This window comes from Jaculus jaculus, chromosome 2 (genome assembly GCF_020740685.1).
Source record: "Jaculus jaculus isolate mJacJac1 chromosome 2, mJacJac1.mat.Y.cur, whole genome shotgun sequence".
Taxonomy (NCBI): Eukaryota; Metazoa; Chordata; class Mammalia; order Rodentia; family Dipodidae; genus Jaculus; species Jaculus jaculus.
Genome location: NC_059103.1, coordinates 176,754,262 through 176,772,100, shown reverse-complemented (window position 1 = coordinate 176,772,100; position 17,839 = coordinate 176,754,262). Strand labels below are relative to the sequence as shown.

Genomic DNA, 17,839 nt, shown 5'->3' with positions numbered 1-17,839 from the left:
AATGTCAGCTAAGCTCTGAATATATACACCCTTTAAGTAATAGGCATTTCATAATTCCACATTTAAAAAGTGATTATTTAAGTGTGCATTTTATTTGTATATATCCAAATAACATTTTAAATTTTGTGCAACAACTTCTTTGTGATTGTAAATTTTATTTCTTCCCTGTCATGTGGAAAATACTATGGCCAGCTTCCAATGTTCACATAGCACTTAAAACAATGAATATTAGTGGAATTATTCAAAGACTATTGAGGCTTTCTTTCAAAAAATCTGTTTTTCTCAGAAGAAAATAAATATAATGGTGGGGTCCATAGTCTAAGCATTGTAGACGAGAGTCATAGCCTAGTTCTTTGTGTAAAATATGCTGCATATATCTGGTATAACATAGCACTGGTTGGTTCAGCAAGATGGACTTGAGGATTTATTCATAGGTCGGTGGATAGATGACAGTGAGATAGATGATAAGAGATGAGATGTATGTATGTATGTGTATATGTATGCATGTATATGTATGTATTTATATATGGAGCAAGAGAGAGAAAGAGAGAAAGAGAACAGTAATAGAAGAAGCCCTTACCACTGTGTGAATTCAGGTGTATTTCTAGAGCTCGGGCATTGGAGAAGCTCTTCGTACACTGTGGAAAGGGACACAGGCTGGAAACCTGATGAGTACTCTCTTCATTTTCTTCAGACACTGGAGCAGCTTCTCTTTGCCTCCCACTACAGTAGTACATCAAATGGGCTTGCAGATTCCGCTCACTCCGGTACCAGATACCACAGGATTTGCAAGGGAATATGTCCTCTGCAAGCAAAAACAACAACATAGTCATTGCGGTCTGTTGGAGTAAAGCAAGGGTAAAGTATCAGTCCATTCAATTTTCCTGATTCCATTCTCAGGTTCTGAATTAGACAGTATTGAGTAGAGTCCTGGAGGTTCTGCAGTTTAGGACAACTATTTTTTTTTTTTTGAGGTAGGGCTTCACTCTAGTCCAGGCTGACCTTGAATTAACTATGTAGTCTCAGGAGGGCCTCGAATTCATGGCGATCCTCCTACCTCTGCCTCTCGAGTGCTGGGGTTAAATGTGTGCACAACCATGCCTGGCTTCAGGAAAAGTTTTTAAAGAAATGTTTTACTCTGAAATTTACATGCAAATATTCTTTCAAAATTAGTAGGAGATGCCAATATTAAAAGCAAAAAAAAAAATCACTTTAAACTTGTGGCACAGAAAAATATATGCATTTATAACAGTGATGCATAGAATCTGATGGATGGACTGAAGATAGGCTTGAGACCAACCTCAGACATCAATTATATATTTAATAAATTAATTATGGGATGTCTGCTGTGTGTCACACTCTACATTGAGTTGGGTGTATAAACAGAAAGACAGACAGCAGAGACTTACAGCCTTCTGGTTTGAGCAAGTGATGAGACAATGATATTACCACCTGGTGAGTGTAAGGATGAAATGAACCTATTTAGGTTGAGAAGTGGGCTTGTATGACCCTGGTAGGGAGCAGCCCACAGAAAGCCATGGGAATCTGAGAGGGGCTGAGTGAAGGCTGGACATACAGCTAAGGCAAATAGCAGGATGGACTATGAGAGGCTTTTTGAGAAGTTAAATTTTGTGTCAGTGGTCATAGAGAATCCCTGAATCCTAAAATTTTAAGCAAGAGTATGATAGAATCAGATGAACATGAGAGCAATGGAGTCTAGTTTTCAAGAAACATATTGACTGCAGGAGGCAACTGCAATAAATTCAGTGAAATATAATGTAGCTTGGATTATATCATTGTTCTAAGTCATACTGTGATATATAATATTCATATCTTTACTCATGGACAATTTCTCTATGTGTATTTTTTCTCATGTATGCAATATGTGAGGAAACCAGCATTGAATAAATTTTCCATGGTTCTAATGGTTGAACTGGGATGGGAATCTAGTCTTAGATCCACTTATGTATTGCCTTGATGACTTAGTGACAGAGTGGAAGAAGAATTGAATCATGAAATTAAAAAAAAAGTAGAAGAAATGGGCCAATACTTTGCAGGTAGCTAATAGAGCAGATGGATAACACTCTGCTTGGTGCTAGGTTGCTTGTTAGCAACTATGTAAGAAATAGATTTTCTTTTTTCTCATCTGTGCAGAGGACAGAGATGAAGATTTGAGGCTGGAGTCATATGAGGTGACCCAGCCTGACCCTGTTTTGTGCAAGCACAGCACTTTTGCATGCCATTCGGTGGGATGATAGGTAGGTAACACTGTAAAGTTGGCCCTGAGCCAAGAAAAGCCTGGCATATGGTCACATTAGATATACAGAATTTGATATTTCTGTAAAAATACAGAAGGACATGGGAAAAGTGGTGGCAAAGGCATAAAACACTTCAGAAGCAGCTAGACTTATAATTGATGAACTCTGCACTTATATAGCTGCTGGTGGAACCTATGAGAGTGAGGGTGATGGCCCTGGGAGAAAATGTAAAGGGAAATGAGAGAAACCTAATCACCAAATTTTAAGGAAGGGGAGGTAAGAGCAGAAACGGATGATTCTTAACTATTTAAATTATTCCTCCCAACTTAAGTACATTTACACTATTTAGCAGGCTATAAAGTTTAGTAGTCAACAGGACGACTTCAGCTGACTGATTTCAGGTTGAAAATAATAGATGCATATTTTTATACTTAATGATTTGAGATTAATAATTCCCTTCCTACCATAAGCAAATAGGACATACTCTCAAATATGGGTAAAATAAACATCCAAATATCAGAGATCTATAATAGCATAATAAATTATGTGAAGTCCTTTTAATAAAGTTTATTTACACCAAATTCCAGTTGTGCCATATCGTTACACATGTAATACTACCTACACTAAAGTAAAAACTCAGAAATAAAATATCACCACTAAGTAAATTCTATGATATTAACTTTCAATGGAACCTCTAGATATATTAGTTGATGCAGTCATTTCAAAATTACCTACAAATTTTATAATGTCATCTGTAGGATGGCATTATAATGAAAATAATTAATGTGGGATATTTTATATTCATATAAAGACATCATTCCTGCCCAGATTTCTCCTTTCATCAGTCTTAGAAGAGATTTTTTTTAAGGATATTTTTTGACTAAAAGCAATTTTTTAACTTTACTATTTTCTTTTCTCTTAAGATATGAGTGTTACTCACATTTTAACAGCAGATCAGCTCAGAGCACAGATCTTTGAATTTCCCTAGCATAGACTTTCTGTCATGTAAATTGTCACTGTCCATGCTCAGGGAATACAGACTAAGTTCCATATTTATTCTAGCAAAATAATATATGAAAGGCCTATTTGTTGCAGCATATTTTAAAATTCTCTATAAATTATTCAAAGTGTATATACATTTTTCTTACATGTATTTTTAACAATGCACTAATGGTTTTATTTATCCTGACTACTAGAACCTTATCCAAGTTATCAGGAAGATGAAGAAAACAAAAACGCTGTGTATCTATGCTAAGTTATTTGGGATTAATAGTGATCTCGGTACTGAAAGCAAATAGAGTGTGCTCTCAAACACAATCAACAGTTGTATGCTGGAGCCTCATAATAACAAGGGTTTCTGTTCATTACTATATTGAAATTTGAATTTTTTTCTTTTTTTTTTAAAAAAGATCTTTTTAACTCTTTGGCTATTAACAAACAAACAAAAAAAATCCCTGCTACTAATTTTTCTGGACTCCTCGTGGCTAAGTAAACATGAATATTATTTAACAAGGTTAGAATGTCAGCTTTTACATGTGGGTGACATTGAAGAATCCAGTCTGAAATGATTGCATGCGCATGGTCTTTCTGGAATTCCATTAGAAGCAGTACACAAACACACACACACATGCATGCACACATACATACACACACACACACACACACACACACACACACACGGGGGGGGGAGAGAGAATTATAGAGGAAATAAAACCACATACTAGAGAAAATGTCAGTTCCCAGTTGCCTGTCAGTAGGCATTTTTTTTCTCCCATAAATACCCATCACCCCCACAGAACTGGGCTATAGCACTCAGCACTTACTATTGACAATAGCTGTAGGCAAAATAGAAGCCATGGCAGCTTGCTGAGGAAGCAGCTGAATTGAGTCCAGCAGGCGCGCCGGGTACATCCCTTCTGTGAGAGTCATCTGACTGGCAGCTTGTAGCCTTGAGTCAAAATCCACCACAAAGGCAATTAGCTCTTCACCCTCTGAGATAGCCTTCGTAGTGGTGCACCAAAGCTGACCCCCTATTAAGAAGAAAGAAGGAAGAGGAAGACAGAATTGACATGGATAATCAAGCCTGTTGTATGCCTGAGTATTTTATATGTCAAGAGCACCTTCCCATGTTGCTCACATGGGTTTCTACGGAAAGGAGTGTTTAATCAAGACCACAGCTGCACTCCCTGGCCCAAATCTATGGAGAATTATTCTCCTGGCTTTAAATGAGCCATTTATTATGTTACTAGGAGAAGACTGGAAGAACTAGAGATATAATAGGTAGAGTTTTGTCCATGCTCTGTCTTCTGAGCTCTTCCATGAATCATTTTGCACACTTTGGCATTGGTTTAGCTCCTAAAAGTGAGCCCGTAGACACCCAACTGCAGAAATTTATTCCACAGGAGTCTGTGAAGTTACTCTTGCATTATCCAATGGGGGAAAAAAAATGTTTCCCCTCCTCTTTCTACTTCTTACTTCATCTCCACCATGTCTCTCTATCTCTCTTCTTTTACAATATCAATACCAGATGTCCCAAACTACAAAATAAGAAAATAAAATTTCCTAAACTTTAGGACATAAAAGTGAAATGCTAGGGAGTTTGACACTCCATATGTCTACTTTCATTTCTTGTATTTTTTACTTTGACTGAGTGATCTTTACTTATATAATACTCAGTATATTGTAGCTTCTTTTATCTTCATTTACTCTGATTGAACTTCCTGAAAAGAAGATACACCAAAGATCCTTTTCAAAAGGGCTTATTTCAATAAAGATTTGTTTAAATGAAAAGAACCTTGCCTTCAAACACTAAGATATACTCTGGCTCTGCATTTCAAATGATCACGTGCAATGCATTAAAAAGAAAAATTAACTATGCAAGTACATCTTCTAATGTATTGGAATGTGATAGTGAATGCTCATTTATTCAACATGTTTAGACAGGCAAAGCACTTATATTTTGTTATCTACACTCTCAGGCCTAGATATGTATCCCACACAGTAATGTCTGAAAATAATGTGTTATCTTTAATATTTTATAAAGCCTTTTTCCCATTGTGTATATATTGGAAGGTTGTATACTGTACTCATTAAGTAAGAAAAAATTGTACCCATTTTGATAAGTCATATTTCTCTGTTTATCTTTCAGCATAACTATCTTTTCAACCGCACTTCATTTTTTCCACCCTCAGAGATCATGGTTTTAAAACAACTTGTGGTAAAAATCTGGAGACACGATAACAACAGCATATGATATGGCAGAGTTGAACGGAAGAATCAGGCGGAATTTTGGAGAAACTTTGGGCAATTAACTAAGCCAGTTAATTAAGTTCAAAAGTAAGAAAATGAAACACCACACATGAGAGTATATGTTTATGACAAAAAGATTATATTCCTTAAATTTTTGAGAAGTTTCAAAGAAAAATACAAATATACTAAAATACTAGAAAACAACTTTTTTCTCTCCCCACTTTGAAGGTAATATATCCGAATGCAAACAGGTTTACTACAGTTGAAATAATACAGATTCATTATGGCATTTATGTGTTTATTTCCAACAGAAACTAAAACCACACCTTTGGAGACTCAGAAGAGAGTTGAACATGTGCGTGGAGGCATTTCTATGGGCTGCATTCTTGTTCCTAGAAGCTTCTGTCTGTACATATGGACCCAAGTACTTATCCTGGTAGACAGGGTAATCATTTGCACATTATCTCTCCTCTGGAATACAGCTTATTAACTTAGAGTGTGTAATAAGGAGGTGAGAATCTTTTGGAATTGCTGTATTTTATGGATAAGATTAACATTTATGGTAAATCCAGCTGTGGGAACCTTTCACAAAAGTAGACAGGTTTAGACTCAGTTCTTAGGAGAAATAGAGACCTTAATGGAGGCATCTACTGACAGCTAATCTTTGTCACTGTAGTGAGCTATGCAGCAGGATGACAGAATACTTAATGCAAAAATTTGGAAATAGAAATATCTAATAAATAAAAGAAAATTGAATAGTAAGTGGAAGGAAAAAAAAAACAAATGATTTTCTACATTACTAAACAGCTTGGCAGTTGAAATATATTGCTGTGTTTTCTGTTGCACCCTGGAATGCTTCATATTTTATCACTGCTCTCATTTGATCTCATTTTTGTGATGTAGTCAGAACACATCATTTTAAAAGGTTGAATTATGCTAAATATGTACTGTGTAGGCTTGTGAGGAAGTCAGTTGTCTTAGGATTTAATCGTTCAGCTCATTCAGTCATCAGCTGTTTAGTGACCCCTCTGCTGTATGCCAGACTGGTACTTAATATACAACTATACAATCAGAATATATGCACTAATACAAAATTAAAATATACCTTAGTAGCTTACATTTCTTTTTTTTTTAAATTTTTATTTATTTATTTGAGAGCAACAGACACAGAAAGAAAGACAGATAGAGGGAGAGAGAGAGAATGGGTGCACCAGGGCTTCCAGCCTCTGCAAACGAACTCCAGACACGTGTGCCCGCTTGTGCATCTGGCTAACGTGGGACCTGGGGAACCGAGCCTCGAACCGGGGTCCTTAGGCTTCACAGGCAAGTGCTTAACCGCTAAGCCATCTCTCCAGCCCTACATTTCTTGAAGGAATTAGAAAAGCTATCCAAACTAACTTTTTTCTTTTTTTTGTTTTTCAAGGTCGGGTCTCACTGTAGCTCAGGCTGACCTGGAATTCACTATGTAGTCTCAGGGTGGTCTCCAACTCCAGGTGATCTTCCTATCTCTGCCTCCCAAGTACTGGGATTAAAGGCATGTGCCACTACCAAAGCTATCTAAACTAACATTTTTTTGTTTATTTTTATTTATTTATTTGAGAGTGACAGAGAGAGAGAGAGAGAGAGAGAGAGAGAGAGAGAATATGACCATGCCAGGAACTCCAGCCACTGCAAACAAACTCTAGATGCATGTGCCCCCTTGTGCATCTGGCTTATGTGGGTCCTGGGGAATTGAGCCATGAATTGGGGTCCTTAGGCTTCACAGGCAATCACTTAACTATTAAGCCATCCCTCCAGCCCTAAACTAACTTTTTAAATTGAATCTGAATAAATAAAAGTAAAGTAGAAAAAAGTTTGTGTATTTAGGAATAGGCAGGCACATCATTATTAAACGTGAAGTGAACTAGTATATAAGAAGAGAACTATGGAAGGGTTTGACTGGTTTATGGAATCAAACCAAAGCTTAATATCCAAGGGAGGTTGGGCTTGTTAGAGGCACTGCTTTGCTGGAGCCATTCTGCTCTGACCCTGGTGACAGTCACGTAGAAAATAGGAAAACAGATAGAAAATGAAGTTTCATAATCCTTTGCAAGTATACGCTAATTGACCAAAATGACCTTTCACTAGTCCCAACTCTAAAAGTGGTCTCACCATTCCATTAGCAACCCACCCATCCCCCACACCCAGATTCAAAGCCTCTGCACATAAACCTTGGGGCAGGGGCAAAACAAAACAAGAAAAGAAAACCAAAAGCAGGCAAACCCCAGTCCCCTGGCAGTCACACACCTACAGTCATAAAGCTACATTTGACATGGAGGTTACTTTACTTGGCCACATTAACTCTTCTCATTGGTATGAATAATGGGTACTGTTGAGGTATTTAGCACCAACTTTGTAGAATTGAGTTTGTGTCTACTTTTCCATTGTAGGTATGCATTCTTTTTAACTGTGTTCAGATGATATTAAAAGAAGTCATGTGTGTGGGTCTGTGTGTGTATGTTAGAGACCAGAGGCCCCAGGATCTGCTTGTCTCCACTTCCCTAGTCCTGGCTTTACATGTGGGTACACAGTGGTAGGCATTGGTTGTGAGGGTGGGATGGGGTTCTTTGGACTTAACTCAGGTTCTCATACTTTTTAGGCAAGTGATTTACAACCTGAGCTATCTCCCTAGCCATAAAGTTTAAGAAGTCTGAATGAATGTTTACTATGGCTTTTCTAAGCAGAAATATGTTTATTATTCCCAGATTTAAATGAAGCAAATTGTTAATACACTAATCTGCATTAATGCCATCTTATAATAAGAACAGAAAGAATTAAGTAAAGGTAGTGAATACATGTATGGAAATATAATATTCACTTAATTGATGAAACTCTTACTATTATTCTTTCCACTGCAACGAAAGAATAAATAATCTTATTTTAAAAGAATTACATACTAGCCGGGTGTGGTGGCATACACCTTTAATCTCAGCACTTGAGAGGCAGAGGTAGGAGGATTGCTGAGAGTTCGAGGCCACCCTGAGACTATATAGTGAGTTTCAGATCAGCCTGGATCAGCATGAGACCCTACTTCGAAAAACAAAAACAAAAACAAAAACAAACAACAAAAAAAGAATTACATACTACAGCTTGGTTGAAATTACTAAGCATTTATCTGTAATGAATACAAGATAAACTAAAATAAGAAATTAACTGGTTACAAAGTTAATTTTAATCTTGATTTGATAGTTACTATGTGCTCTTGGAAAATTCTTTGTCCATATTTTATCAAATGGCAACTGTAAGCTACAGATATTCTGTAAATTGTCAAAAAACAGTTGTGAGAAATTTTTATCCTCCTGTGACTAATATGCTACACATAGTATCATCACACACTTATTCTGCAACTCCTATGTGATACACACTTAATTGTGCTAAAAGGTTTGCATTCATTTTCTTATTGATCTGGCTGAGAGAGGAAGGAGTAGCTTTTCTTTATTCCCATTCTACTGTGACTCCATGAGGTTGGACTTTCACACTGTTGACAGGTGAACTAGATGAAAAGCAGGAGATGTGTTAGATAGGATTTGAACTAGATTTCTTTTGACTCTAGATTCCATATGAAAACCAGGTGTTCCAAGTCACAGTGCCATGTGGTATTTACTACATCCCTCCATTGCACCTAAGTTTAAAGCTGTTGGAGTAATTAGCATACTTATCTCCCTTTGAAGTGAAAATTCAGTGCTTCACTTCATAAAACAATATTTGGAAGATCTCTCAGTGATTATGGTACAATCTGGGGAATAACGTCAATACAGCTAATGATGTGGATGTGACTCCTGGTTATCTTCTTCACATGATTAAAAGCTCTTTACAACAGTGAGTCCTTAGAAAACACTGGGCCAGGTATTCTTTCAAGCCCTTCACAAACCTTAAACTCCTCCATACTAGATATAAATTTAATAATTATAAATGTGATGCAACATTTACCCAATTCCTAATTAATTTGCCAGTTGAATCAGACTCTGAAAGGGGCCTCAACAGTCCACATACCCACAGAGCACTGACTGGTAATCTTGACTCCATTGTGGTTCCTGTGAGAACTTTGGCTATGTGATAGGTCATATGGAGAACTTTGGATCCATACTGACTGCAGGACTCCACCATTCATTGATCACATCAAAATCTTTGAGAGTGAATTTTGAATTTCAGAGCTTTTTACAATTGCCCTAGAATGCTTAGTATACCCCTAGAGTTAAGAATAACTGGCCTAAGGTTAACTATTTCCAGTTTCAACAGCAAAGACAGTGACTATGAAGAAAAAAAAATCTTGAACATGAAATATGTCAAGAAGTGTTTAGACAGCTCTGTTCTCTGAAATCCATTTTGGGACTGAAAAAAATGACAACTGAAAACAGTATTGGATGTTCCTTTCTCTTCTATTTGTAGAATGTGTGGATGAGTGGAAGTGTAAAGAAAGGTAGATAAACAAAAAGGTAATGTCTTAGCATGTATCCTTTCAGCTGAATAAGCCACTTAGGAATTTAGCAAACTTGTGGGTTATATTTGTTTTTCAAAGTTTGTTTTTGTGTTACTCTCATGTTAAATAATTTATTAGAAATGACCAATGAGGTTGCATCTGCAAAAGCTGTGGAAAGATCATATTGTGCAAGCCAGAGCAGAAAAAAACGTCACATTTATACTGCATGGACATGAAATCTTTTATCAGACGACATCAGTCATTGAAGCAGCTATCTGATATCTTCCTCACCTCTAGCAAATGGGAAGGTTATTTTAGGCTTCTCTGTCTGCCTCTTATGCTTTGAACATAACCACTCTCCTAAGTCTTCATACTCACATCCCACTCCCTGCTCAGTAAAGGAAAATATATTCAAGGTTCTATAAAAAGTAATAAGGAAGAAGGCCTTGACATTCTTGAAAAACCATGTACTTGCTATTCCAAGTAATGTTTATGATCAAGGTTCTTGTGCAAACAGATATGATTCCTAGCAGGAAGCTTATAAATTTTTTCTAATTGCTGTCAAACCTACAGTGAAGAGTATTATAAGTTTCAGTAATAAAGAATAAAGTCACAGTTCAAACCTGATTATATTTTGGAAATTCATGCTCCCCTTACTAGAAGCAGTGGCCTTACATATCTCCCCATCCTGCCAAATTTTTCACTTGCACTTTTTATTATTTATGAAATCGGTGTCTGCACAATGTCATGCAGACCTCTGCTGATAAACTCTAATTAAGATTAAGACAGGCCTTTTGGAAAGGATCCCATCATTAGCAAACATGATAAACACAAAAATACTCCCTACTTGTCAACCAGGAGCAATTCAGTAACCTAACAGTATTATCTGTTGCTAGGATACAGCGCTGACAAAGCTTCAATTATATTGTTCGACCATACCTATAGAGTTCTGTATAAGCAAAATGCATCCAGAATAAAAGCATTTAACTTCATCCATGCTATCTGCAATTCACGGCTTCTTACAATGGTAAAAAATCAGGTTAATAATTACATTGCATGCTGAAAACATCTTTTCCATGTGTTATGTCTATACATGTGCCTTTCTAATTTATCTGTGTGATTGATAGACACTTTCTTCATATAAATAAGAAAACGCAAGCAATGTGAAGCTGTAAACCTCTGGCACAACTCGTAGGCTCATCAAGATACTGACCTACGCTTACTATAATAATATATTGCAAATTGAGCCAATTAAATCACATTTAGATTTTGTATTACTTTTACTCAATATGCAGCAGGATAAGGAGCCTCAAGCAAACAGATAGGATCCCAGTGTGAAACTTTAAGCTAAAAACTCCCATCCTTAACAAGCAATACAGAAAAGATGGACAGCTTAAAATAAGAATTTATGCTAGTGGGCTTTCTAAAGGTATTTTTAAAGCTAAAGTTAGTAACTTGTACTCAAAAGCATTACTTCAAAGCAAGTCTTATTTTGCTCTTTGTAAACTAAGATATGTAGGTGATGAAAATTAGTACAAAAGTCTCTAAAATATAGGGATTTATAAATGTAGAAAACAAAGAAACATCCACATGTGTGAAAAGAGGAGTCTCTGTGAATCAGACTCAGGTTATTTTACCATTGGCAGCTTTTAGTGGCTTTCAAAGAAATTAGCAGGAAAAAGTATGTATAACCAAGCTCCAGTAAATAGCTCTCAACAAAAAATACATTATATTACAAGTAGCTTGTTTAGCATGTTGGTTTCTTAAGATGTGGTTTGGTATTTTATTCCATTAATCTAAAAAGTGTGTATCTTTCACACACAATAAAAAAGATGGTTAAATTATGACCAGAGCTTTGTTAATAAACCGGCAAGACCATGTTATGTTATTTATGTAGTAAAAGCAGAGAGGGAAAGAGGCTGGCTCTTCTAGAGGCTGGGAAAGTAGGAATAATTTTTGAGTCATTAGCTTCTTCTATTTTTACCAAATAATTGAAAAACTGCAGATGATACCTCTTTCTGAAATTTATATTTTTCCCAAAGTAATAATCAATGATTAGAATAGTGCCATAAAAACTAAATAGTCCCTCCATTTCAACATGACGTGTGTGTTAATGCCTCGATCCCAGAGTTTCGACACAACCACAGGACATATATCTGTACATAGACACATTGCTTAATACAAATTTCATAATGAATTCAAATCCAATACTCTTGAAATTCTTGACAGTGGAGTAGTGCAAGGAAGAGAACTTATGAATTATGGGTGCCCCTTCTTTGAAAACCGCTTTGGAGGTTTCTTTGTGCATTGGCAAATACAGTAGGAATATGTGGTATTGTGTGGATCCTCCTGCACAGCACCTGATAAAAGAATAAAGAGCTGTGACATATTCTTAAAACAATAGAGGAATTAAAGGGAAACAATGAGCCAGCTGCTTCATTAATACAATCAAAAGGGAGCCCAGCACAGAGGAGTCCAGATAATTAAGCACTACTCTTTTAGCCCTCCTTTTTATAATAAAATTGCTTAAAAAATGTATTAACTACTTCATAGTTGTTAGATAGATCTAGGCACTTGTTTATTTAGGGCTGATTAATGCCTTTTTCCTGTATGCAGGAACGTGGTAATTCATAGTTTACAAGAGTTTTTGAATAAAATCGAGAAGGAATAATTGATAAAGATCTATACAACACACAGCAATAAATCAAAGGCATTTTGCAAAAGGTCTATCCTGTTTTCAAAGAATCTTTAACAGCTTTCATTTGTACTATATAGGCTATGCAGGTTGGCACTAGTGACATCTTTTGTGAGGTGTCTAATGATTCCTAAGAGGTGGTTATGGGGGAAGTCAGCCTTAATATGCAGCTCTGGATGCACCTTTGGAATGTGAGCCAATGGAGAGGACAGATATGTATTTTAATTCTTCTGAAGGACATATGGTAGACTCACATGGTAAATCACATGGCACATGTAGAATTTATCCTTCATTCACTTGACTGTAGAAAACGAAAGAGAAGTATCTTGTATGCTGTGTGTATTATAACACTCTTCTGTGGGTAGCCTTTGAACTGCAGTTAACACTCACTTTTCTAAAGTAGAAAATTGGGAATTGGATACTTTGTGCTGAATGTTGAAGTTGGACAAATCTACACTCGGATTTCCCCATAAATGTGTGTTAAGTAAGCTGATGCTGACCCAAGTTCAAAAACACAAACTGTACTAATCCATGTGGTCAGTGTAAACAACACTAATGCCATTTTGGTGGCTTTGATCTTAAATTGAGAATCAGAAATAGAACAGGAGACAGATAGGCAGGTAAATAGATATTTAGCCATACTTCTGATATGAAGGAGAGTATGCCTTTGCACATATGTTACATATAATTTAAAATGCATCAAATGGAGTAACATTCCAAAAGTTCTTTCTGTATTATGTCAATATTTTAGAGGATATGGAACACTACTTTTGGCTATGAGACCTGGCTCATGATTTCAGTGGTTAATTCCCTATCATATCAGTAAGTTTTCTTTGAATACGAGGAAATGAAACATATAAATAGTAGGCATTAATTAGAATGATTATTTTAGAATCTATTACGTAAGGTTATTTCTTTGAATACATTTATTATGACTGAGCCCACAAAACTTACTGTGTTAAGCTGCAAAGCAAAAAAAAAAAAAAATCAATATTTATAAGTTGTTTATGAGCTTATGAATAGTCAAATTAATCCTTCCAGGTATGTAGTTTGAACATCTTACATTAGAAACTATGTCCTCATAGCAATGCAAAAAAAAGAAAAGCTAATAAATGTTGGTATTGTTATCTTATAAAATACTAAACTGCAGCACATATTTGGAACGTGAACTTAATGAGACACCTGTGAATTGTCATTTCAACTATCACGAGCTTTATTGCTCCACATGTATCCAACAGATAATACCAGCTTGAACAAAGCTCAGAAGCAAAGAAATTTGGACTCTTAGCATTCTGAAGAAATTAGCAGTGTGGCAGACAGGAAGTGCTACCATCACATTTCTGAGACAGGGAAATCAAAGTCAGGTTAGGTAAACTGGTGTCTTGCCTAACTGTTTCTCAGGGGCTTCCATTTGTAATAGACCCCCAGGAGACTTTTTCACTTCTGGCTTGACTGCTTTGCCATGTTTATTTAGTTATTTAGTGTTTCTGATAAGAAAATGTCTCCCATGGAGATAATTTCCTTTCCTTTTCAAGAAGCACATGACGCCCCTTCAGGAAAGTAAACTGTGGTTTGGGGGTCAGTTTCTGATCTTCACTCAAGCATAGAGGCAGAAATATTTGTCCTCTGAGTAAAGGCATCCAGAATTTGGGGAGAAACTTTTTTTTTTTTTTTAAGACAGAGAGAGAGAAGAGAGAATTGTCCTCCCAGGGCCTCTAGCCACTACTAATGAACTCCAGACATGTGCTTCACCTTGTGCCTCTGGCTTATGTGGGTTCTGGGGAGTGGAACCTGGTTCCTTAGGCTTCATAGGTAAGCACCTTAACAACTAAGCAATCTCTTTAGCCTGGGGAAAACTTAAAACTAATGTGTTGGAAGGCAAAAGAGTTGGGTTTAATCAAAGAGATATTTTGTGAGATTTCAACAGGTAAAAGAAGTTACACTCCTACGGTGTGGTTCCTTCTAAGGTGTGTTGTATCATGGCGTTTCAGGAACCAGCAGTGATGTGCAGGTCCCCCATAGGACTGACTTGACCTCCTGGCCATCATGATGTCCAATGACAAGTCACAAGGTTACAGTGCACCCTGAGGGCAAGTTGTCAAACTTTCGCCTGCTGCTGATAAACTGATTACAAACTGCTTAAGACTCTGCTTGTAAACAAAAGCATTTATCAACTAATAATTTGCAATAAACTGATGTAACTCCCAGCTGAGCCCCGAACTGTAATTGTCTTTACCATCTGCCTATTAAAATACCATTCTTCATCAGCAATCCGGAGCAGAAGGGAGAAAAACGCACGACTTGCAAGTTTATGAATAATCTGAGGGCATTGTGCACGTTCTCATGACTCGTGTGTCGGGTATCCTTAATTTTCATTCTGCCCTAGCCTGGGAATGCTCAGAAATTAGGTGGAGGGGGAAATGAGAAGAGAGAGAAAAAACAAAAACGTGCCTTGCTCCTCTGTGGAGGAATGAATTTTACCAGTTCATCATAGGAGGCTCTTTTTAATTTCTTTTTTCCTCCTTCCATGTTTGTGTTCAATATCCATTGTAGGCTCCTGATGAAAACCCTCCCAACTCTAGGATGGAAATCAACCTCTATTCTTTTGTCAGTGTGTCCCTTTCTATGAGACTTCTTTGTTTTTATTTATTTATTTTTAATTCTAAGAGGCTCATTCGCCTTTTGGGGAGGGAAAATTGAAACTCGACTGTAGTGGAGGGATGTGGAAGGGCTGGCAGCCCTGCAGATCCAGGGGAAATGCTAATCACTGGCAAGACCCAGAGTTGTCAGTCCTTGGTACACCATTGCAGGGCAGGATACCTTCCATCTCCAGGTTCCCCTAAATGCTAGTAAGAGCTCTATCCAAGTTCTCTTCAAGAAGGTGGGTTTCAACATCAGCCATATTCAGTGCTCAGAAACTCCTTTTCTTAGAAAACATCTTTTTAATGTATTTTATTTGTTTATGAGAGAGAGAGAGGAAGAGAGAGAATGGGCACACCAGGGCCTGTAGCCACTGCAAACAAACTCCAGATGCATGTGCCACCTTGTGCATCTGGCTTTATGTGGGTACTGGAGTCTTTTGGCTTTGCAAGCAAGCACCTTTATGGCAAAGCCATCTCTCCAGCCCCAGAAACCATCATGAATCTTAAGTGTTCTTTTGATATATACATACCACAAACAAAGACAAAAAAAGCTATAAAAAGAGTTGAATTGTGTTTTTTTGTTGGCTTTCTATGCCACTGTATACCATCATATAGTTTATTCACTTTTAAATATATATGCTCAAGTTTTATTTTCACAAACTATGCTATGTTTTTAAAAAAATTAAGCTCCAAAATATAGTATAAGGAAACATGCCACGATGTTATTTAAAAGGTGTTTCCATTGTGTATTATTTTCATATTACTTTGGTACAAAAAGGATGCTCCCTGCTTCAGGGTATTCCTATTTCAGAGACTGTTTCATCCTTCCAGAAGAGCTCACTATTTCTTCCAAAGGAAATCACAGTCCAACCACATACCAGAATACACAATGGCTAAATCCTATAATTAGGGTTTGGGGTTTGCAGATGACAATTTGCATTGGTTATTCTTATTACAACATATAATTTTAAATTAATGTTTTGTGTCTTTATTTCAGTTTTTATAAGAGCTCTCCCTTAGGTAATTACTTTTCTTTACAATGTACTGTTAAATATAACAGTGCTAATCATTATGCCTTCCAAAGGGGAGTGAAAATGCCATGTGTGCACCTGTTTCTACTTGTGTCTGATCTGAAGAAGAGAGCTCGTGAGGAGCAGTGGGTCTGACCATCATCCTGGCTGGGCTATGGAGGACCAAAATGAAACGGTACATGAGATATGGCCCCTTTCTTTTCAGAGACAAAAGTTTGACATAGATATTAAATAACACTAAACACTTCAAAGATACTAATTGTGTGATATATAATTATTTCTAGAAGCATTTTGCTTTCCTCTTATCCCATTCTTACAGGCTTTGAAAGTCTTTGGACATAGACATTCTTTGCAATATGATGTGGCACATGACTGAGTGTGCATCAGTGTGCTAACTTATAAAGTCTTTTACAAACATCGACAAAACTATATAGCATAACTTAAAATTTAATAATGTAGATGACTAAGATTTATTTCCAGGTTCTTTCTATGCTGCCAAATATATACAAGGAAATAAAGTGCTGATATTTTGTTTGTTGCTTATTTCATTTAAGGTGCTTTTGCACTCTATGTTTTCATTTCATACTGTAGGTAAAGTCCAAATTTTTCATAATTATTGCTTTTTATATTTAAAAATTTCAACGATAATAAAATAGGAAAATCCAATATTTTGTGAAAGGTTACTGGGTCTTTAGCTATTTTATGGTAAATTTTGATATTTTATTTTTTTAATATTTTGTTTTTATTTATTTGACAGAGGAAGAGGGGAGAGAGAAAGGGAGGGAAAAAGAGAGGGGGGAGGATGCATATGGCTAATGTGGGTCCTTGGAAATCAAACCTGGGTGCTTTGGCTTTTCAGGCAAACGCCGTAACTTCTAAGCCATCCCTCCAGCCCAATTTTGGTATTTTCGTATAACAGTTTATAGTCCAAACATTTTCATGTAAAATAGGGGTATTTATAGTACATGAATATCCTTTAAATTTTTCATGATATTTTATATATGCACTGATGCATATGTAGGAACATATATATGTATGTGAATATTACATACATATACACAGATACAAGTATAGATGTAGATATAAAGTATCTAATCTCAATTTCAGAAGACTAGTTTGGGAAGGAAATAGTTTTGAAATAACACAACCAGCAGATGGCGCTAGATGCATTCTATGAGACAAGTAGAAAGAAATACAGGTTTTATTTATTTAATTCTATTCTACCTGAAATGTTGAAGTTGTTACACCAAGCTTTATAATCCCTAAAGATTTATGTTAATTGACTAAACAACTTTGTGGTAAATTACAGACTATCCTCCAATGCTCATGTAAATGGCCCTGCATTCAACTCACGTGCCCATGTCAAGATAACAGAACATAAAGATGTAACTTTCCCTCTTGAAACAGGAAAGAACAGAAGCCTAGGTTGCTGTAGTATATCACAAACTCTCAAGTGAAGAGAGAGAAATTTTCTGCTTAAAAATGTGGTAACTGTCATGTCTGCT

At 36.4% G+C, this 17,839-nt stretch overlaps 1 protein-coding gene across 1 annotated transcript in view; it reads right to left on the bottom strand.

Annotated features, from left to right (window-relative positions):
• Nucleotides 1-17,839, bottom strand: part of Zfpm2 (zinc finger protein, FOG family member 2) — a 471,310-nt gene that overhangs the window by 5,282 nt on the left and 448,189 nt on the right. Inside the window, exons 6-7 of the mRNA XM_004672646.2 lie at nt 4,082-4,288; nt 581-805 (exon numbers count right to left, since the gene is read on the bottom strand). Of these exons, the coding sequence (XP_004672703.1) occupies nt 581-805; nt 4,082-4,288 (432 nt within the window). The remainder of the gene's footprint in view (nt 1-580; nt 806-4,081; nt 4,289-17,839) is intronic.